The following is a 24,204-nucleotide window of genomic DNA, read 5'->3' on the forward strand; positions in this document are numbered from 1 at the left end:
AGTATTTTTCCTATTGTCAGTGGAAAGCAATGGAAGTGTCTCATACACGCCGCTGTTTTGATTCACAAGTTATTTTTAAAAATAAGTTACGTTGCCTGGGCAGTGCTGCTCTCTCAGGATCATGTTAATTTGCCATTTGGGAAATTCAGATAAAGAATTGGTCTTGAAAGTCACTCTCTCTCCTTTAGCTCTGACAAGCCATGGGAGCCTAGAGGTAGCAAATGGCAAGCACTAGCTTTTATTCTGCTGACTGTGACTTAGGGAAAAAAATAGAAGAAAACCTGATAGATTTATTCACATAGCATTTTGTTTTCGCGGGGGGGAGAGAGAGAATCTCAAAGTTCACCTTCCTGAAAATGCTTAATGCACTACTTCTAAAATACAGCTTTTTATGATACCTGCACCTCACCATTTTCAGAACTAAATACAAAATTCATTTATTTGACTTTGCTTTCTCTTAGTAATCTCTCTCTCTCTGATATACTCAGAGACGTACAACACTTTCACTCATATAACTAAGCAAAAAAAATAAACAGAAAATCCCCGAAGCCTATAAACTAATCAGGGGAGTGAGAGAGAGATTATTTCTGTTTTTTAAATACATGTAATTCAGATTCTATGGGGATGAGTCATATAAATACTTAGATTTAGTGACCTGCAGGGGTCCACTATATTTGTATACCATTTCTGGAAATATCAGCTCCTAATGAAAGTAGATAGTAATGGGTCATATTGCAGCAGGGATCCAGATAATGGAGCATCATTTTAATAGTGATTCTCCTCTGAAGGGAGAACCCTAATTGATTATTTTTAATACATATTTCATTAGATCATTAAAAATATGATTTACTTGAACACTTCACTCTTTCCATATAGTTGTCTATAAATAAGTGTACTAAGGACTCAAAGGACTTCTTCGAGGGATGTCAGAGTCCTTAGAGGAGTAGATGTTGGCTTGGATCATTATTTTTTAGTGGCCACCTTACAAGTTAAACTCAAAAAGATCACAAAGATGGACCAAAAACAGTGTTACAGCAATAGAGAAGTTCAAGGACAAAGAAACAGGTCAGATTCCAGATTGCACTTCACAACCATACCAGTGTTTAGCAAGACCAAGCTGTTGAAAGGCAGGAAGACATATGGTCAAACTGGAGGAAGATGGTAGTCAAGACAACCGAGGAAGAAGTGGGCTGCCAAAGATGGCAGAAGAAAGATGCATGAATTGCATCTGGAACATGGGCAGTTACTGACTAGAAGAAAGTTATGAATGCAAAAAAGGAACAGTGCAAGACACATGCGCAACTCTTAAAGGTGGATGCAAAATACAGAGAAAAGGATAAAGAAGAGTTTCAGGGAAGATAGAAATGCGTGGGATCAGGAGAAAACTGCAGAGGCAGAAGAAGCAGCACAGAGGGGAGACTTGAAGAAGCTTCATAAAACAGTGAAAGATTTCTTGGGAAGAACCAGACTGTCACTGGAGATAAGAACATAAGAATGGCCCTACTGGGTCAGACCAAAGGTCCATCTAGCCCAGTATCCAGGTGCTGCCCCAAAGGCAGAGGTGAAAGTAAGCTGGTACCATATGAAAGTAAGAGCCTGGACCGGCTTTCCCAGGCAGCAGGGCTCAGGCAGCGATTTAAAGAGCCCGGGCCCTTTAAATCTCCGCTGGCTCCAGCAGCAGGGCTCTGGCAGCAATTTAAAGGGCCTGGGGCGGTATCAGTGGCTGGAGCCCCGAGCCGCACTGTCGGAGCCTTGGGGTAGCGGTGGCAGGGCTCTGGCAGTGATTTAAAGGGCCAGGGGATCCCGGCCGCCACTACCGCAGTGGAGCCCTGGGCCCTTTAAATCGCTAACGGCTCTGGCAGCGGGACTCCCAGCAGCCTCTGCTGCTACTACAGCCAGAGCCCTGGGCCCTTTAAATCTCTATTTAAAGGGCCCAGGGCTCTAAAGGCCCCGCCTCTTCCAGTTGAGGCTACACCCGTTCTGGTTGAACACCCCCCGCTCAGGACTCCGGCATACCAGTAAGTCCTTTAAATTAGTTTCACCCCCGCCCTGAGGGAATGAACAGAACAGGTAACCATCAAATAGTCCCCTGTCGCTCATTTCCAGCTTCTGGCAAACACAGACTAGGGACACCATTGTTGCCCATCTTGGCTAATAGTCATTGATGGACCTATCCTCCATGAATGTATCTAATTCTTTTTTGAACCCTGTTATGGTCTTGGCCTTCACAACATCCTCTGGCAAGGAGTTCTACAAGTTGACTGTGCATGGTGTGAAGAAATACTTCCTTTTGTTTGTTTTAAACCTGCTGCTTATTAATTTCATTTGGTGACCCCTAGTTCTTGTGTTATGAGAAGTAGTAAATAACACTTCCTTATCTACTTTCTCTACACCAGTCATGATTTTATAGACCTCAATCATATCTCCCCTTAGCCATCTCTTTTCCAAGCTTAAAACTCCCAGTCTTATTAATCTTTCCTCATGTGGAAGTCGTTCCATACCCCTAATCATTTTTGTTGCCCTTTTCTGAACCTTTTCCAATTCCAATATATCTTTTTTGAGATGAGGTGACCACATCTGCACACAGTATTCAAGATGTGAGAGTACCATGGATTTATATAGAAGCAACATTATCTATCCCCTTAATTATTTCCAGCATTCTGTTTGCTTTTTTGACTGCCACTGCACATTGAGTGGATGTTTTCAGAGAACTATCCACAATGACTCCAAGATCTCTTTCTTGAATGATAACGTACCCCATCATTTTATATGTATAGTTGGGATTATGCTTTCTAATGTGCATTACTTTGCATTTATCAACATTAAATTTCATCTGCCATTTTGTTGCCCAGTCACTCAGTTTTGAGAGATCCTTTTGCTCTTCGCAGTCTGCCTGGGTCTTAACTATATTTAGTAATTTTGTATCCTCTGCAAATTTTGCCATCTCACTGTTTACTCCTTTTTCCAGATCATTTATGAATATGTTGAATAGGACTAGTCCCAGAACAGACCCCTGGGGACACCACTATTTACCTCTCTCCATTCTGAAAACTGAACATTTATACCTACCCTTTGTTTCCTATCTTTTAACCAGTTACCAATCCATGAGAGCACCTTCCCTCTTATCCCGTGGCAGCTTACTTTGCGTAAGAGCCTTTGGTGAGGGACCTTATCAAAGGCTTTCTGAAAATCTTATCTCCGCTGGATCCCCTTGGTCCACATGCTTGTTGACTCCCCTCAAAGAATTCTAGTAGATTGGTGAGGTATGATTTCCCTTTACTAAAACCATGTTGATTCTTCCTCAACAAATTATGTTCGTCTATATGTCTGACAATATTGTTTCAACTAGTTTGCCCGGTACTGGAGTCAGGCTCAGAGGGCTGTAATTGCCAGGATCACCTCTGGAGCCCTTTTTAAAAATTGGCATCACATTAGGTATCCTCCAGGCATCTGGTACAGAAGCCGATTTAAATGATCGGTTACAGACTACAGTTAGTAGTTCTGCAATTTCACATTTGAGTTCCTTCAGAACTCTTGGGTGAATACCATCTGGTCCTGGTGACTTGTTGTTGTTTAATTTATCAATTTGTTCCAAAACCTCCTCTAATGATACCTCAATCTGTGACAGTTCCTCAGATCTGTCACGTAAAAAGAATGGCTCAGGTTTGGGATGCCCATCAGGAACTCTCATGGACAGAAAATACATGAACAAGTCAGACAATGGAAAGAATGTTTCCATGCCGAATTAACTGTCCAGAATCATGCACGTGTTCAAGAGAAATGCCAATGCTAAGTTAGAAATAGAAAAGGGGCCAATAACACCCAATGAAATTAAAGCAGACATCAAAGGTCTCAAACAGGAGAAAGTTCTTTGAGTTGACAGAATTTAAGCAGAGGTACTTAAGGCAGGAGATGAAATTCTTACTGAGCAGTTACCAAGACAGTGTAATGAAATATGGATGAAAGAACAAGTGCCACAAGACTAGAAAGATGGAATTATTCTGGTGTTGCCAAAAAAGGGTGATCTTACTCAGTGCACGAATTGGAGAGGTATTGTACTATTATCAGTCCTTGGCAAAGTATTGACTACTAGTATGCTGAATAGAATGAAGAAAGGAGTGGATGAAATATTGTATGAAAAATAAGCTGAGTTCCATCTATGTAGAGCATGTTTTGAACAGATATTCACTCTTTGATGGATCACTGAAAAAGCTACTGCTTAACAAAGCCTCATTTTCATCAATTCTATTGACGTTAAAGCATTCCATAGTGTCTACAGAGACACCCTGTGGAATATTGCTAGAAGCTATGAGATATCAGACAAGCCGTTCAACATAATACTTTTATATAATGCAAGTAGATGTACAGTAAGATTGGATACAGGCCTGGGTGAGTGGTTTGATATTATGACCGGAGTTAGACAAGGATGTTTATCACCAATCCTCCTTGCATTAGCAATAGATTGGGTGTTAAAGTGGTTAACAAGAAGCATAGTAAATGGTGTAAAATGGGTTAGCAGGGATGAATTAAGACCATGACTTTGCTGACAATATTGCTTTACTAAGCATGGAACAGAGAATGATTGATCTTACATCAGAGGTACAACAAGAAGCAGCAAAAATTGGACTGAAATTAAATGCGGAGAAAACAAAGATTAGGAAGGTAGGAAATGGAACAACAGATGCAAAGGTGCATGTGGATGGAAAAGAAATGGAACAGGATGGAAAAGTTCTGCTATCTGGGGAGTGTGATGACATTTGAAGATGACTGCAATAAAGCGATTCAGACAAGATTAGGAAAAGCAAACAGCACTTTTGGAAGAGTGAACACCATGTGATCAAAGAGAGGTCTCCCCACTAAACTGAAGACTATACCCTGTGATTGTACTGAGCGTGCTACTGTACAGAGCAGAGACTTGGCTGATGGTGGTGACTAACAGGATGAGACTGGAATCTGCCCATCACAGATGGCTGAGGAAGATGCTTTGCTTTTCATGGAAAGACAAAATAACCAATGTGAGAATAGGGGCACTGACAGAACTGGACATGCTAAAAAATTTTATCGAAGAAAGAGGGCTCAAATGGTTGGGACATGTACATTGTATGGAAGATGGGAGCCTTGCTAAGCAAGCATTACATTGCATACCTAAGGGAGGGGAGAGAAAGTGAGGAAGGCCAAGGAAAAGCTGGCAGAAGAGAATGAGAGGATATTGAACAAGCTGGCATCATCTAGGAAGAAGTACTACAACTAGTGGGTAACTGTGATCATTGGAGGAACTAGACTGATGTGTCAGAGACACAAGACGAACTCCAGTTTAAGGTAAGGACTCATACAAGACTTTCTTTTTTTAGTCCAGTGATCCTTTTCAGGCTATAGGCAGTGGAGCTGAAGCAAACTTTATTCAGTCTGAAAGCCTCAGTGTTGTCTCTGGCTCAGAATCGTTTATATTTAAAAAACACTTCAGCGTGTTGTTGAAAAATATTTTTGACAATGTTCAAAAGTGCCTAATGCAAATTAGTAAATGGTACTGAAAGCTTTACAGCCCTGAAAAGGGTCACAGATTAGTGCACATAGAATTTTCATAGAGTGTGAGATTTAAACCATTTTAAACATCTCCTGTCTGCTCCTCGGGTTCCAAACCCTTAAAGGAAAAATCAGGTACTTTGGATGACAATCTAAAATCTAAGGTGAGGGTGACTGAGTGCACTGTGATTGCAGCCTATGAATGAATTCAGCCAGTGTCTGCACAACCAAGGGGATGATTGTTGTCCATCTTGAAGGTGTGTTATAAGTTCCAGCAATTGATTTGATGATCTGGCCTGATGTTCTGAAACTGCAGCACTAAAGAGAGAAAAGAAAACACAATACCCCACCCATTTCTTCAGAGGTTCCTATTCTGCTACCATCCCATTCATTTGCACCTTCTTGCCTTGAGTGGTTGTTGTTACTATGCAAAGCAACCCTAAAGGCTTGTCTACACTGGCACTTTACAGCGCTGCAGAGGTGTGAAAAAACACACACCACCACCCTGAGCGCTGCAAGTTTCAGTGCTGTAAAGTGGCAGTGTAGACAGTGCATGGCTCCCAGCGCTGGGAGCTATTCCCCTCATGGAGGTGGGTTTTTTATAGCCCCAGCGTTGGTGCCACAACTACACAGCCATGTTAAAGCACTGCCGCGGCAGCGCTTTAAAGTTGCTAATGAAGACATGCCTTTAGTGATTCAGCATGGCTGGAACTAGTGGAAGGATTTGAAGATGGGGAGAGGAGGATGGGCAGCCACTAAACTGAGCAGATGGTAAATTTAGATTTAAAAAAATAGAGAGCCCTTTCTAAATAGGGATTAGCAGTGTGCATGACAATATGTAAACTATCATCTCTCTGCCAATACTCTTTAGAATAACTGGTCTTTTCTGTCCTGCATGGTAGCTTTGTGAAGCACCGATCTGGTACTGGATGAGATGTACTTGGGATTTGAGTGTAGATTTTTAGAGGTGAAAGACTGTTGCCCAAGTCTGTGTTATCTAACCTCCTCCCCATTCACATAGCAAATTTTGTTGGGACAGGTATCCTTGGATTGGAACCATGAGAGAAGTCTTGTGTTATACAGGAGAGTGACTGAAGTAATGCTTCGCACCACCGCCAACAGTACAATAGCAGTACTTTCACCATCTAATCTATTAACTATACATAGTTCTTTGTTGTCAAACAAATCAGTAGTTAACCCTGAAGGCTTCTGATAATCAGTGGGAAAAAAACCTCTCTCCGATTTTCAGGTAGTTTGAAGCCATACCTGGATGATAGCAGATGCTATCTAAGAGACATAGTATTTGTTACATTGTTCTGAGACACATTTGTGCAGGAAGTGAAAGGAGAATTTATTCTAATAAAGTGGGAAGCACTCTGGATCTTCAGCTAGGATCTAAGAAACCGATTTCGTCCCTTAACTTGTCAGAGTGGTTCTGCCGAGGACTAATATTTTTTTGGCAAAGTGTCTGCCTGTTTCTTGAACCTGATGATGTAACTGTAGATAATTCATGCAGCTGGAGTCAGAGCAGCAGCAGATGAACTAGAAAAAATAAGTCACATGATAAAACACCAGGAAACAAGCTTGTAGGAAATCTTTTGGGGTTTTTTTATTATTATTTTAATCCAAACACCAGATATTTCTTTTGTAGAATATATCCTCATAGTACATGTGGAAAGAGTTTTCTTATTTCTTGAAGCAATTATAATAAAAAAGTATAGTAAAACAGTGTTTAAACTAAAAACTAGCAGGTTGAGGTGCGTGAATGAATTTACAAGAAAGATCACTTATATTTATGCCCAAGATTTACTAATATTTTAAAACAATCTGACACAGTAAAATGTCTGCATCATTAAAATGCTAATGAAATGGTAAACATCTGCTAAATTTGTAATGATAATGAACATTGTCAGCTACATCTTTGTTGTGCCAGTATTCCTGCTTGGTTCATATTTGCATACAAATTTGATTGGGTGACAGTGGGATTGTTTGACCTTTAGGGAGAATTTTGGTGCAACTCAGTGTTCCATTCTGCTTGATCTGATGACTCTCAAGTGTAGAGGTTCTAACTTTGTCACTTTTGGTCATCTCTTCCTGCTTACGTTGCCAGGGATTTTTACAAAGAGATTGGGGGGAGGGAGGAGAGTCAATGGGCCTCTGTGACTTGATTGGCAGGGGTAGTAGAGGAGAGGGATTTTAAAGTAAACTGGTGTGGGGGGAGTGAAAATAGTTGAACACATGTTTGTGTGTGAATTGCCTTCGCTAATCAAACTGCGGGGCGCATGTTTTATGTAAGTTCTGTAGAATCTCTGAATCTATCCTGGTATCCTGAAGATATTCCAGATTTAATTACTCTGACATCCCATATTGCAGTGAGGCTTCTGGTGTATGTTGTGTTAAATTTGAGATATCAGTAGTCAGCCAGGATGTACCAAGAAGAGTGCACAGAGATATGGAAAAAATAGTGAAAACTTATTTCTATGATGAATACTCACCACAGCCTGGTTAGAAGGGATGGGAGGTCAGCCATTACAAAAACTCAGCCTTAATTTTAATTTTAAACTGAAATTATAGCTCAGTTGTAATTGAAGCAATATTTATAAGTTTGGCTAAATCAAAATATGTAAATATTTGTTATTGAAGAATTAAATTGACAATGGCTAGACCATTACCTAATTAGAAGCACAGTGGGTAATTAAATACATTGTAGCAGTGTGAATACAATACTGAATTCTGTGTATCTAATATATCAGAATCAGCTAGTAAAAATACAATACAATCATCTTTTTGCAGCTGAGGACAATTCCTTTGGTAAATCTCTTGATGCACTATTATCCTGTTGATCTATTTTTTCATTGCAGATCTAAGGAAGAGGCTGTATGTGCATTAGACTCTCATTAGTTTTTTAGTGTTTATGAATTCACACGAATAAGCTGTGACCTACAGTTAATTAAGCACAATTCTTGATGAGTTTCACAAGTCTATGCAAAATATAAAATCTAATTTACTTAAAGATTTCAAACGGTATTTTACATTTTGCAAATGATGGGGTTGGGAAAGGAGAAAATGTAGGATAATTTTATCAGGATTAATCTTCCTCTCAAGAAGGAATGTAACCAGCCTGGTGGGGCACTGCTGCAATCTTCTGTCCATCTCTTCTGTGACCCCAGGATTTACCAATGCACGAAGAGGGAAGGATTGTGGTCTGTAATTAATCTAATAATCTATAACATTACATTCTTATGCAGTGGCTGAAACTAATGTATTTACCCTCTCCTATTCAGTAGTATCTACAAAGGACCTGTCTTGGATGGTAGACTATCTAATCAACCCAGGTAGCCACAGCATCACAACACTCAATCTGATTCTCAAATATAGTAGAATAGATTTTAAATAGTGTGTATGAACCTATGCTGGTGAGATCAAAAGAAGAGGGAACAAATGAATTGCCTTTTCCGAGTGAAGTTTCACTCAGTGTCCCACTCAGAGATTCTAAATGCACTGGGACAGATCTACTTAGCCAGCAACTACAGACTGCCTGGCATCTCTCAGAGGGGTGTGGGTGAGTGGTGAGGTTTGATGAGGAAGAGAAAGTTGCACTTGCTGCTCCACAGCCTACTTCCTGCCTGGTTCTAAAAGGCCCAGGGACCCTGTATAGGGAGCAGCATACACTAATCGCAATCCTTGGGAGCAGAGAAACATCTAACACAGGACTGCTCTCCTCCCTACCACTGATTAGCCATTGAGGAAAGGAGGAAGAAGATAACTGGAGGGCTAGTGATAGGAACAGTATTAATGGAGAGGCAAAGAATCTATTAGATGGGAGCAAGGGAAGCTAGCAGGCAGAGAAGGCAGATGATCAACTGGTTTCGGTGATTGCAGGGCAATGGACGAATTGACTGGGGGTGGCTGTGTGGTAAAAGGATCAGTTGAGTGGTTGTGGGGAAGAGGATGGATTCCTGATGTTAGAGGATCAGTTGCTTGGTTAGAGATGTATGTGGAGCTTAGGGTGACCAGACAGCAAGTGTGAAAAATCGGGATGGGGGTGGGGGGTAATAGAAACCTATATAAGAAAAAGACCCCAAAATCGGGACTGTCCCTATAAAATCAGGACATCTGGTCACCCTAGTGGAGCTGAGGATGTGATCAGTAGTATTGCATGGAGGGGTGTGATACTTTTGATTGATTGACCTGATGAGCTGAGAGGCTGCAGGGGGTGTGCAGCACTGATGATGAGTTGGGCAGTTTCAGGGGGAAAGGGGTGAGTTTGGGCAGAGACTGGATTGGCAGCCCTGAGGAAGAGAAATGATGGATAGGTGATCAATTGACTGGAAAGCACTGGAAGGGTTGAAGGGCAGTGCATTGTTTGCATTAAATGTTTAATTTACAGTATCTAGAAGTCACTTGACACATTAATTGAAGAATATTTTGCAACGCCAAATAGAATGTAAATCCAATTATTACAGATTTGCATTTGGAGCTTCAGAAATAACATTTTTAAAGTAAGGTATATAACGGGGTAGGCAACCTCTGGCACGCGTGCCGAAGGCGACATGCGAGCTGATTTTCAGTGGCACTCACACTGCCCAGGTCCTGGCCACCGGTCCGGGGAGCTCTGCATTTTAATTTAATTTTAAATGAAGTTTCTTAAACATTTTAAAAACCTTATTTACTTTACATACAACAATAGTTTAGTTATATATTATAGACTTATAGAAAGAGACCTTCTAAAAACGTTAAAATGTATTACTGGCACACAAAACCTTAAATTAGAGTGAATAAATGAAGACTTGGCACATCACTTCTGAAAGGTTGCCGACCCCTGGTATATAATGAAAAAAAAGTCTAATCTGGGCTGTGAATGCCCTCTGTTTCAGAAGAAGAGCAAGGGAAGGGAGCAGGGGGAGAAAGAGAGATCTTTGGTGAATTAAGCCCCCTGACAAATATACAGAATTCCCACTTGAAAATCCAGCCAGAGATTAGGCTGAGAGTTGCCTTCTCCTGCCCTCAGGAGAGGGTGAGGGGAAGGGAAGTGTATAGCTAGGGAGCCAGCAAAATGTGGCTTTGCTGTGAACCATTCTGCGAAGAGGGAGAGCATGACTCTCTGCAGATACCTGACAAGGAATTTCTTTGTGGATATTGGGACACCTGTGCCATTAGATGGACAAACCACCTACACTTGGTGCAAACCTCTTTGCTCCTCTCCCCCTGTGAGATGAGGGAGTCAGGAGCTATGCAGAAAGAAAGGATATAGGCCTGCTTTTGTATTAAATATTAATCTGTTCAGTTTTAGACAGTCATCAATTAGGAAAGATTCCACCTGTTTGAGGCCACATTTTGGCTGTGCATATTTATAAAAAGGGTTACCATTCATTTAAAATTTGGAAAGCCTTCGTTTGGAAAGAAAGATATAGGGTTAAACTAAGAAAATAATGTTAAAGGGTGATGTTGAGGGAAAGTAGGAAATTTGGTTTATTTTTATGCTGTATGGTTATTTAGTATAAACATATGTTGTGGGCTTACTACTTATTTCTTGATTTCTTGCATTTTTAATCAGTAGGCCTTTTTTAGATTAAAAAAAAATCTGAGTCATGCTTGTGCAGCATTAAACACATTACAGATGCCATTATAAGGGAGAAAAATGAATGCACAACTCATATTAAAAATACCTCTGTATCCCAGCTTGCATAAATGTCCACTCTCACTAATCTCATAGGCAACCCTGAATTGCAAAAGCATCTGTTTGTAATAGGTGCCCAGCCCTGCCTTTCTGGCTCATCAGAATTTTTGAGCCTTAGAAGTGTTTTTATTCTGCCTGTCCAATGTGATTTATGCACCATATGTCTCCTCTTCAGAATCTGAGCAGCTATGGGCATGGGGAAGCGTTCTGCCTCATCTAGATGGTGAAGAAGTAGGCATGTTTTAATTGTATTAACTCCTACTGACCCACTTTATCAAATGTGTGTCATGTTTATTTCTTACAGGTTGTTAGCCAGAGGTGATATTTCTCTATCTTTACAGAGTGTATGTGCATAAAGAAAGGGCATTTTAGTCTAAGAGGGAGTGATGAATTCCTGTTTTTGGTTTGTTCTTGGCAGGCAGTACATGCCATACTACTACACTTCCTGCCCTTGTGCGCACACCGACTCTGATGATGCAGCCTTCACTGGATATCAAGCCCTTTATGTCCTTTCCTGTGGACAGTAGTTCTGCTGTTGGACTCTTCCCAAATTTTAACACGGTAAGTAAATTTGTGTTCATGTTATTAGCCCCCTCCTCAGTCTATGCTTTCTCTGCAGACTCTAATAATCAGTACATGAAGCCTGTCTTACAACACTATGTATTGGTTACATCAAACATTAGATAACCCTTTTCAACTCTTGTGATAGCTAATTTCTGACATATGGAACAGTGACAGAATGAAATTCAGTATTCATTTGTATATACCTTCCCTTTTAGCACATCCTGTAGCATGGTTCCTGATGCATGGTTACTGTCGAGGTTCCAACAAATACAAACTATTTACTTTTGGGGGATGTGGTTGGCATGTAAAAACAACACAATGTACAGTTAGCAAGCAGTAGTGGTCTTGTGTGAGTGTGTGCACGTGGACATGCATGCATATACTATGAAATAGAAAGACAGAAGATGATTTTGGAAAAAAAATCATTTTCATATTAAAGATAATAGGCAAGCCTTCAACTGATACAAATCAGCCTAAAACCATTGTAACCAATGGAGTTACTCAGACTTTCACTAATTGAATATCTGGCCTATCACTAAATGAAGAGAAGTGAAACTGAAATTGATGTTTAATCAGCCAAGGTGAAAAACAATTTCTCATTAACTCATATTTACTTTTGATTCATTTTCTGTTTACTGTGTTTTTCTTCTGAAGAATTGCACCTCTATTTTCGCAATGCATTTGCAGTAAAATTACTGCAACATACAGTTAAATCATTGACAAAGCTGCTGTCCACATTTTTTTTGAGTAAAAAAATTTTTTTACAGTCTAATCTTTAGTTTTAATTGCTCTTACTTCCTTAATTGCCCCATAATAGATTCTAAATATTATTAAAATCCCTATTGTTAATATCCTTTACAGTTCATTAAATTATTCTCAGATGCTTATTGCATACAACTTAAAATTAATATTTTGTATGTTTGCTGAGCTTGGTTTTTTTCCATGTTCAGATAATTCCTCAGGGAATCAGTGTGTAAATAACAAGTTAATAGCGACAGAAAGGAGAATGGTTCAGGTGTGAATAAATTCTGTCCAGTCAGTAAATATAGTTTGTTCATACATAAGGATTACGTGAATTGTATAGCATCATAGTTGTCACTGTAGTCAGAAAAAAATTGCATTATCGGCACCACCAGACAGTGCTTATTTGAACCACTGCCAAATGTTTCCTTCTGCAAACTTATCTTCCGTATGACGTGAAAACAACAAGAGGATTTTTCCTCATGACTTGTAAATATATTCTGCAGAGAGGTCTTGTGTTGTGGTACATAGTGCTGGAGGGTGATTATGGAGTAGCATACCAGCAACTTCTTTCAAAGACCATTATAAGACATTTTGAATATTAATGTATTCATTGGAAAATACACACAAGATGTATGTGTGCATATGCAAAAAAGCATTCCAGATGTGCTTAAGGTGTGAGGGAGCCAAAACCAAAAATGGTAGTGCAAATGAGGGCATACCATTCTCCAATATACAATCATTGCGATAAGTTCTGTTCTAAGATACTTAAGCATCTTATTTGTTTTTCTTTGTTTAATGCTGCTGCACGTTAGCCAGACTCTTTAACTGAACTTTTTCTCTGAGGATCCTGCAAATATCAAGCCTATCAGTATGCATTATTTATTACCATTATTATTGACCATTTAAATTGCAGTAGTATCTGGAGGCCAGTCTAACTGGACATGTTGACTGTTTTTGCCTACACATATTTCTTTACACTTACCCAAGCTAACTTCCATCTGCCTCGTCCCCCATCCAGTGTTTAAACTCACCTGGAGACACTCACAATTCTGTGGTATTTAGTAACCAAATAGCAGCAAACTTCAACTACTTGCTGTCTTTCTCCCTTGAAATCACTGATAACTATATTAAATAGCACTGGTACATGTCACAGACACACCACATTTTAACCTCCATTCTCTGAGAAGCAGTAGTTTACTTTTACTCCCTTTTTAATTCACAAGAATTTGCCCCTCCTCCCCCATTATTTATTTTTCTTAATAGCCTTTTATGATGGGCTTTGTCATCTGCTAATGGACACAATGATCCCTGACTGTCTTGTATTCATTCTTATTAACTAAACATATGCACTGCAAATATATATTTTACATCATGATAATATGAGTGATGGCTTTAGGACCAAACCCTGTTGTTTTTCTCTATCATCGTAAGCCTGAGCAAATGGTGCATAGTGCGGGGTGGGTGAGGGGGTGTATGTGAAATCTGACCACTCTCAAACATTGCAAAATTTAGGTAGACAAAAGGGAACCCAAATGAATACATAATGTATGCAAGATCTAAGTCACCTATGTCTGGGCCTGAAGGAAGCCATACAATTAAAAGGGCTTTGCATCACCTTCCCAAGTGCCAATAGCACATCATGGATTAACAGTATGCATTAGATATTGTAGGACCTTGTGAGTTTCCAGGCCTAGAAACCTACAGATTTCACCCATGAGAGTAATTAAAAGAAATTTAGGCCCTGATCTCACAACGAATTAGCATTAACCACTGTGAAGTCCAATTAACTTTGATGGGATAGATACAAAGGCTGGATCAGGGTCTTCATTTATGTCTTCATACCTTTTTGAGGGTTGGAAAAGAACTCCTGAAAATGAAACATCATGGGATATACTTGTCTGTTTGTATTGAACTGCCAGTTCACTAAATGTTTTCTAAAACTTGACATAGGTGGAGACGATTTCTGGCTTGTTAATTGTAATGACTCAACAAGAAAAGAACTTCTGCTTTACATTTGATGATGCAGCAAGTATCAGGGCAAGAAAATAGAATGATGATAAATGGTAGTAAATGGAAAATGTCTTAAAAGGAACATCCCTGAGAGAGCACGTTATTTCCTGAAGAGCATGGTATTTCCGGAAGAATTCTCTCCTTTATTTATGGAAGTATATATAAAACGAGGTTAGACTCTTTTGTAAATAGTTAATCTTGACAGTTTTTAATACTGAAAACATCTGTGATACTACAGATGTAATATAAGTATTCTCACTTCGTTTGCTAAAATATGCTGTTTTCTGATTAGTTGTTTCTCTGCTTGCATGGGTTATTTTTAAGTGTAATATACATTTTCTGCACTGATTTGATTTTTTTTTTTAAAGTGTGTTTATTTTCCTGACTGAATTGTTTGTGTGGCTCAATAAGAAGTTTTAGAATATGTGGTGGTTCTGGATTTTAATTACTCATATATTCTATCTACGAGGGGGTAAATTCAGCCCACCATTGGCCTTATATTTAAAATGTAATTTAAATCAAATTGCTGCCTCCCTATGTGGGTGCAGTAGATGGGGGACAAAATGGACGGATCCCCCTCCTATGATTATTTATGTAAGGAGGAGCCTTCGTTTGGTTGTTGCTGTTCAGGGTGCTAAGGGGGAAGCTAGCCAATGCAAACAGCACTAACAAGGCCAGCAAATGCGTGTCCGGGAAAAGTGCATGGAAAGTGCATGGAAAGTGTCAGAGTAGGCATGGCCCTGCCAGGAACTGGACCTTGATTGCAGAGTACCCCTTTAACAGAAGTGTAGCAACTGTCACCTCAAGTGTGCTTCCCCAGTCAGCCTTCAGATATTGTTTGCCCTCCTACTGAATAGAAATAATGACTTAAAAGACCTTTGCTCAGCTACTGATCTTCCCTGTACTGCACAGCTCTGACTCATCCATAGCAGAACCCTATATGTACAACTTGGGCTGGATCCTCTAGCCCTTTGTATGTAAGATATGGCATTTTATGAGTTGTATACCCAATTTACAGGTAACATACTGTACAAAATGTGCTTATTACTCTGAGTTTATTTTTAGCCTGCAAAAAATTGTATGTTTAGAAATCATTAAAACCTTCCAAAATTGGTTAAGTAATTGATTCTAGACAAGTATATTTTTAGACATCTACTGTTAAAACAATAGGGTAGATCACCCATCACCTACAAGCATGTCAGCTGAAGTTATCTCTGAAGGAAATGTATTATTACATTTAAAAAAATCACTAAGATAAAAACATTAAGGTTGCAAAGACAAGCACTCAAAAGTTAGGAAATGTCATAATTAAGGATGCCTGTGCAACCTTAATTTGGCCCCTTATGAATATGCATTATGATACAGTCTTATATAATCACTAGGTCATTCACCACACAACTTCTAACTCCTGCAACAAATAAGGCAAGGATCCTACAGACAACAGCCTCTTTCAGCACCCAGCTATGATTAATTGCCTGATCACCATCCATTCTGTGTACTGAATGAGGCTGTGGTCTTGCAGAAAAAATAGTTTTGTGATCGGGTAGCAAAAAGTGTAGCACAATGCATATGCACAAGGTTATAACTAGCTGGGAAATAGAATTTCAGTTATACAATAAAATTCCGATCTTGGAAATTGCAGTTTTACCACAAAAAAATTTGATTTTGCAGGAAGTGAATTTTCAGTCAGAGTTCTCAACCAGCTCTAGTGACAAGGAATTGAAAATAGGATCTTTTATTAGAAAGTGTTGAGTAGCCTACCTTGTTGCTCGCAGTGCCATCTACAATGAGAGATGTATGTTTTCCAAAAGACTAGAAGGTTTCTATCTCCTCAGAAGAGTGGATTTTGGAAGAGAGCAGCACTCCATGATGTAAATTTCTTCAAAATAATACAAGCGAATTGTCATTCTGTTACTGTGTAAAAGCAATACCAAACAGTTTCTGAGTATCATAATAGAAAATAATCAGCAATTCATATGCTTTCCTTCTGAGTTTGCCTTGGCTTCGGGGATAATCAAGCATTATAATCTCAGTGACAGCTTTCATATTAGTGAAATATTCCACATCTAACTAGATCCTGATTGATTTCTAAATGCCAACTCGCACCTTTACGTTTTGGAGAACTCGGAGGGTACCGTGGTCTAGTTATTGTTGCAATGCCTATTCTTCAAGCAGGGCACATAGGCTGATTCTGTACTCATATATGGGTCCCCTCTCACAAACTGGACAGAGGCATCCAGAGCTGTCAGTCCAGGTGAGCCAGGTTGATGGGAGGGAATAGCTGCCTGATAACTTACTGTCAGAAGCCGCTGCCTCTGCTCTAGTCCTGGGCAGGCAGCTCAGGGCCACTCACTCCAGACATGTCATGGAGTCACCAGGCCGATGTTCTGGAACTGCTCTGTATGAAGCCAGTCAGGACTCTGGTGTTGCATGCCTCCTCTCTCTGAGCCCGCTGTCTCCAGGGCAAGAAGCTTACACAGCTTCGGCCTTCCTGCATCTGACCTCGGAGCATTCAGCATCCCTTTTCACACCGTGCGTTTCCTGCAATGAGTTTGCCTGGGCAAACTCCTGGGAAAGCCAAACAGCCCTGCAACTCAACTCCGCAGTCAGGCGTACCTTTCAGCCAGTGTGTGAAACAGAAGGTTTATTAGTCGACAGGAACACAGAGTAGAACAGAACTTGTTAGCACAGAAATCAGTGACTTTCAGCCAAGTCCATCTTGGGGGAACCCCGGCCCACACGCCCTGGACTCCTCACCTCCTTGAGTCCCTCAAAGCAGACTAAACTTGACCCTGCTGCCTCGCCTCCGACACGCCCATTGCTCCTCCTCCAGTCTTTGTGTCGCTTTCCTGGGCAACGTGTCACCTGGTTGCATCCTCCTCCTGGTACTCAGGTTACGAAGGGCACCATCCATAGCTTACATGCAGGCAGCTGGAACAGCCTCACAGACCGCCGAGAGTCTCAGCAAAAGTCACACACCCTTATCCCCACCACCTAGGCACTGGTGCAAGAAACTGGGAAACTGAGGCACACAGTATTCATGCAAAACAGTAAGATTCACATACGCCCACATACAACCTAACAAGAGGAAAACCTCACTTCGTCACACACGACTATATCCAGGAGAGTTCATTGCTCTTCCTGTTTCTCCTTTTCAGTTTTTTGTTCCTTATATTTTTGTTTTCTGCTCCTCCTTTGCCTTCTTTTCTCCCCTGTGGATCAGATTTGTTCTCCTGTAGGGAGTCCTGTGATGAGCAGATTCAAGATGGGAGCCTAGCAGGACAGCTCCCAGTGAGCTCCCTCTCCCACTGAGGCTGGGACTACACTACCCGCCTGAATCGGTGGGTAGAAATCGACCTCTCGGGGATTGATTTATCACGTCCCATCGGGACGCGACAATCGATCCCCGAATCGACGCTCTTACTCCACCAGCGGAGGTGGGAGTAAGCGCCGTCGACGGGAAGCCGCAGAAGTCGATTTTGCCGCCGTCCTCACAGCGGGGTAAGTCGGCTGCGATACGTCGAATTCAGCTACGCTATTCACGTAGCTGAATTTGCGTATCTTAAATCGACCCCCCCCCGTAGTGTAGATGTAGCCTCAGACTTGCAAGTGTCTGCTTACAGGTGCACTCAGATGACAGGGCTCTGCTGCAGCAGGAGAAGCCTGTCCTTTCCCCAACAGGGGCTGAATTGCAGCTACTTAAGAAATGGGGTGGGGAAGATGAGGATGTCTGCTACAGTTCCAGAACATGCTCTGGAGCAGGAGTTCAGCAGTAGCAGCACCGTAGGGAACATGAACAGCACTGGAACAACAGCAGCCTCCTCCAGTTCCCATAAGAGAAGAGTAGGCCAGTGCATCCTCCCTTCTTTCTATCTGCACTACGTAACCTGCCCAGCTGCTTTGAGCCTCCCTTATCTGAAGTGCTGGGCTGACTGCTCCCCCGCTCCCCGGCATACTACCCCAGAGATCAGTGTGTGCCTGGGAAGAGCTGCCCCCAAAGCCCTATCTACCAGCAGCTAATTAAACAAGCTCCCCACAACGTGCCCGCAAGGAAAACCATAATAAAGAGTTTATAAGCTGCCTGGGAACCAATGGTGAGCTGCATCAGGAAGCTTCCCCAGGCATGCTGCTGCCATGCTTCCACACTTACTTGGGGAAGGGATTGTAACATACCAGTGCAACCCAAAAAGAGGGAGTGATGCTGGGTAACAATGAGCGTGTAGCTCCTGTGGCTCTCAGCAGCAAGTCCAGAGTGTATTAGTGTGTGTTCCAGCATTGCCAGCTGTCAGGATTTTATTGCAAGTCTCCCATTATTTAGTATTTTTCTTCATGTCTCCGAGGCCTGGGGCTTTAACATCTCAGCTTTCATGTATCCTCTCCTCACGCACACAGCCACACTATTGCACTAAGTACAGCCAATGCAGAGGGCAGCAGCAGTCCCTGATTGCCACATAGTAATTTACCACAAAACAAATCAATAGGCAAGAAGACAGAATAGCAACATTGTCAACCACAGGGTTAAAAAAATCACTAGTTGGGTCCCAAAAATCAAGAGACAACAAAATAGTACAGTTTTGGACTTTCTATTTGCCTCCTGGTTTTTGTGCCATTAGGGTTTACCTTTCCCCAATTTTATCCAAAATTAAGAGGGATAGAAATGGGGGGAGGGGGGAAATGAAAGCTGAGATTCTATCCGACTCCAAGAGTTGGGGCTTTACAAAAAACACCAAATATTGGAAGACTTGCAATAAAATCATGAGAGTTGGCGATGCTGGAACACAGTTAAAATTAGTGAATGGAGATCAGGCTGTTATGTTTTATGTGAACCAGACACTTTGCCAATGGGTTTCACAGCTATTTGCTGACAGCAAAGGGAAGTATAGACTCAGGACTCCTAGATTCAATTCCAGGTTCCGTAAGGAGATGTGCTTTTCTGCCACTGTCCTGCAGTAAGTTTGTCTCTGTCCACCTCCCCTCCCATTTGCCCCCAACCTCCCTTGCTCCTATTCTCCCCGTCCCTATGTGCTTCTTCCTGTCCTCGGGCTTCTGCAACCTCTGTCCCTATGTCCTCGCTTTTCTGTATGCTAAGTCAAGCTACTTCCTCCTTCTGGTCACAGCTTAGATGCCAGCAGGTTAGACACATGAAAGACAGTCTCCCTGTTTTCAGTTGAGCACAACAGGAGCTTAGAGTAACAATTGCAGGGAAAGTCCTACTCAGCATGTAGGAGCTGGAGTTTGCTTACTACAAATACTCTTCAAAGAATTTAGCAGCAAAACTAACAAGTCTCTACTGAGCATGTAAGAACTGAGATTTTTTTCAAGAGCCAAATTTGGGCAGTTTTTCTTGGGCACAGCAAAAGGCATATCCCTGACACCAGGGTGATCTCCCTGCCAAATTTCAAGTCCATGCATTGCAGCAAAATACTTACAACCAATTTGCTAACATGGGCAAAACAAACTGTTTTCTCCTAATCTTGTTCTTGGAAATAGTTGAATAATTTTTGCTGAAGCTTTCTAAAAGAATTCAGCCTGAGGCACACACCTGACAAAGAAAATTCCAGGACAAACAATTAAAGTCTTACAAAATTATTATCAACTGAAAACAGGGTCTTATAACAGGAACTGCTGGACAATCATAACTATAGGTGTTGAAACTTGCACCTCTTGTAAATATACATACACACATGGGTTGGCAAACTCCTATTAGGACTCTCTTTAGAGAGCTACTCTTTGTTAGGTCATAGACTCTAGAAGTTGGGGGGGGGGGGGAACTCTCTAAAGGCTTCTAATCCATTTTGTTGCCAATGCAAGAAAGATCCTAGCTAACCTAATTTGAACTATATTTAGAGGGAAATCTCCCTATATGTGTGTAATTGTTTAAATGTTTCAATAGTTCTGGAAGTTAATGGGTAGGCCCTTCTAGCAATCTTTGACCAATTATCAAGAGGGGACCATACCTACAAGTAGGGAATCAGCTGAATGTCTTTCTCTTAGAAAAGACAGATTAGACAACTTTTTTCTAGTCTAATGCCTAGACTTGAGGTTTGAGATACAAATTTTCAAAAACTACTTCTAATTTTGTGCACAAATCAAGCAATTAGCTGTCTACCTAATTTCATATAAAATGCTATGTGTATGCAAGAATTTTGTCACTTGCTCTAAGTGCAAATAAAAGGCCACATTAAGTCCTCAGAAAATCTGTTTCTTAACCTTTTCTATGTATTATTGCAAAATGTTTGAAACCAATTTCTTTGACACTTTAGCAGTTCATTTCTTTTATAGGTCAGCACAGGGAAAAGCTAAGAAATCTTTCTTATTGGAAGTGCTTTCCTTTTATTAGAGATACGAGCTTTTTTAGAGAAACAAGAAAGCTATTTAAAAAGAGAAGTTTGTTAGCTATAAATATTTTAGGTATTAGAACATTGAAGAATGTTTTGCAAATACAGTATGAGAAAAACAACTCTTCTCGCAGCTCATATTAGCAAAATATAGCCTAGAACAAGATGGCCGCATATGCAGCACCACGTTAGTTTCTGTGATAACTCTTGTACAGTAGGCTCTTAGAAAAATCTAAATTCTCAATGTGTGTCCATCTAATAGAAAAAGAAGTCTTAAAAAATTCTCTTCACATCCATGCTGGTTTTATACTAGTGGCTTTACCCAACCCTTACTCAGAGCTATGGTGTATTCTTCCATGCAAATAGCCAGGAACGAATTTTTATTCTGCCAGAATATTGCACCCGGTAATCCAGGCTCCTGACACTTTTTCAAACTGGGTGAGTACAATGTATAATCTACGGGAGGTTGACAGTGAAGGTCACTGTGACAGTGTGGACTAGGTCTGGAGGTCCCCTGCTGAAGGCCTCATGGCTCTGCCTGACCCTGTCCCAGAAAAGAGTGGAGGAGAAGTCCTCCAGGTGGGCCAGAGTGGCTGCATGGGAAACAGCCAATCAGAGGAGCTGCTGGTGTGGCCAATCCGGGGCCAGAAGGGCCATATAAAAAGCAGCAGCAGAAGCAGAGCAGTCAGTTGCTGTCTGGAGCTAGAAGAGGAAATATCGGGTGCTTGGATGGCTGGAAGAGCAGCACGACCATGGACAGCTCAGTGCAGGCAGGACTGTGTCCATTGAGGGCTGCTGAAGACTAGGGGGGCTAAGAAGGAGCTCTGGGCTAGCTGTGGGGCTGAGCAAAGACTGAGTCAAGAGCCTAGCCAGACCAAGTGAGGGTACCATGATGGGCCCTGCTGGTCTGGTTAAAGACTGAGCCCATTTAGGGCTGCTGAAAAGGGGACACACAACTGAGGGTACCATGATGGATCCCTGTTGGACTGTTACAAGAGAGCAGTGTCTCTAGGGAGCAAGCCTTGGCGGCAATGTAAAGACTGTATACCCTGGAAGGGGTTTGTTTTTGTTCCACCTGCAGACAGCTCCGGTCACTGAAGATCTGCTGAAGAAACTATCAGCCAGAGGGGCACTTGCAAGAGGCAAGTGCCACCCTGTTCCAACCAAGAACTAAGAAATAACAGGCTTACACCTGACCAGAATGCGGGGTGCTCTTGTGAGGCAGGAGAGCCCCTAGTAGATCCCAGATTTCCATATTCTTGTGAGGCAGGCTCACATCAACCAGGAGGTGGCGCTTGTGAGGCGGGTGCTGACCCTGTTATAGTCGCACACAAATTGCAGCTGGTAAGGAGAAGCTTTTACTTTTCTATTGAGACTTTTGTCCTTATCTTCTCAATTCATGTGCAAGACCTATTCTTTCTTTAAGTTTCAGGTTAGATCTGATTAATCATGAAGAAATCCTTCATTGATTCCCTTCCACATTTTACTTTTACCAGAAGTTCTTCAAAGGATATTGGTTAATGTGTTTTTTCTGATCAAAAGGCTGTTGATTTTTAAGTCAAGAAAACACATTGCTCCCTTAGTTGATTACAAGGAGTGGATGACAGTTATCAACTGGTATACCAATGGCAGACTCAGCTCTGGTCTGCCTTTCATCTCTATATTTGGGATTTGCAACATGGCTATAATAAAAATGTGCTCTAGTGAGTATATTGTTTCTAGGGCTGTCAATTAATCACAGTTAACTCATGCAATTAATCACGATTACTTTTTTTGAGTTAATCGCATTTATAACAATAGAATACCAATTAAAATGTATTAAATATTTTTGGATGTTTTTCTACATTTTCAATATTGATTTCAATTACAACACAAAATACAAAGTGCACAGTGCTCACTTTATATTATTATTTTTGATTACAAATATATGCACTGTAAAAATGATATTGAAAAGAAATAGTATTTTTCAATTAACCTCATACAAGTACTGAAGTGCAGTCTCTTTATCGTGAAAGTGTAACTTACAAATGCAGATTTTTTTTTTTTTGGTTACATAACTGCACTCAAAAACAGTGTAAAACTTTAGAGCCTACAAGTCCGCTCAGTCCTACTTCTTATTCTGCCAGTCGCTAAGAAAAACAAGTTTGTTTACATTGACAGGAGCTACTGCTGCCTGTTTCTTATTTACAATGTCACCTGAAAGTGAGAACAGGCGTTCACATGGCACTTTTGTAGCTGGCATTGCAAGGTATTTACATGCCAGATATGCTAAACACTCGTGTGCCCCTTCATGCTTTGGCCACCATTCCAGAGGACATGCTTCCATGCTGATGATGCTCGTTAAAGAATAATGCATCAATTAAATTTGTGACTGTACTCCTTGTGGGGAGAATTGTATGTCGCCTGCTCTGTTTTACCCACATTTTGGATATATTTCATGGTATAGCAGTCTCAGATGATGACCCAGCACATATTCGTTTTAAGAACACTTTCACTGCAGATTTGACAAAACGCAAAGAAGGTAGCAATATGAGATTTCTAAAAATAGCTACAGCACTCGACCCAAGGTTTAAGTATCTGAAGTGCCTTCCAAAATCTGAGAGGGACGTGGTGTGGAGCATGCTTTTAGAAGTCTCAAAAGAGCAACACTCTGATGCGGAAACTACAGAACCACCAAAAAAGAAAATCAATCTTCTGCTGGTGGCATCTGACTCAGATGATGAAAATGAACATGCGTCAGTCTGCACTGCTTTGGATCATTGTCAAGCAAAACCCATCATCAGCATGGAAGCATGTCCTCTGGAATGGTGGTGGAAGCATGAAGGGACATATGAATCTTTAGCGCATCTAGCCCGTAAATATCTTGCAACGCCAGGTACAACAGTGCCATGCGAATGTCTGTTCTTATTCTCAAGTGACACTGTAAATAAGAAGCAGGCAGCATTATCTCCTGCAAATTGTAACCAACCTTGTTTGTCTGAGTGATTGGCTGACCAAGAAGTAAGACTGAGTGGACTTGTAGGCAATAAAGTTTTACATTGTTTTATTTTTGAATGCAGTTATTTTGTACATAGTTCTACATCTGTAGGTTCAACTTTCTTGATAAAGAGATTGCACTACAGTACTTGTATGAGGAGAATTGAAAAATACAATTTTTTAGTTTTTTACAGTGCCAATATTTGTACTCAAAAATAAATATAAAGTGAGCACTGTACACTTTGTATTCTGTATTGTAATTGAAATTAACATATTTGAAAATGTAGTAATCATCCAAAAATATTTAAAATAAATGGTATTCTATTGTTTAACAGTGCAATTAATCACGATTAATTTTTTTTAATCATT

The 24,204-nt window shown here is 40.8% G+C and overlaps 1 protein-coding gene across 5 annotated transcripts in view; it reads left to right on the top strand.

The window, feature by feature from the left end:
- The window catches only part of ZNF385B (zinc finger protein 385B), a 298,061-nt gene that overhangs the window by 197,712 nt on the left and 76,145 nt on the right, over positions 1-24,204 (top strand). For all 5 annotated transcript variants that reach the window (XM_054044716.1, XM_054044713.1, XM_054044717.1 and 2 more), the window contains one exon: positions 11,622-11,764. In XM_054044716.1, coding sequence (XP_053900691.1) covers positions 11,675-11,764 — 90 coding nt within the window. In that variant the 5' untranslated portion in view covers positions 11,622-11,674. The remainder of the gene's footprint in view (positions 1-11,621; positions 11,765-24,204) is intronic.

The sequence above is a fragment of the Malaclemys terrapin genome, chromosome 11, assembly GCF_027887155.1.
Source record: "Malaclemys terrapin pileata isolate rMalTer1 chromosome 11, rMalTer1.hap1, whole genome shotgun sequence".
Lineage (NCBI taxonomy): Eukaryota > Metazoa > Chordata > Testudines > Emydidae > Malaclemys > Malaclemys terrapin.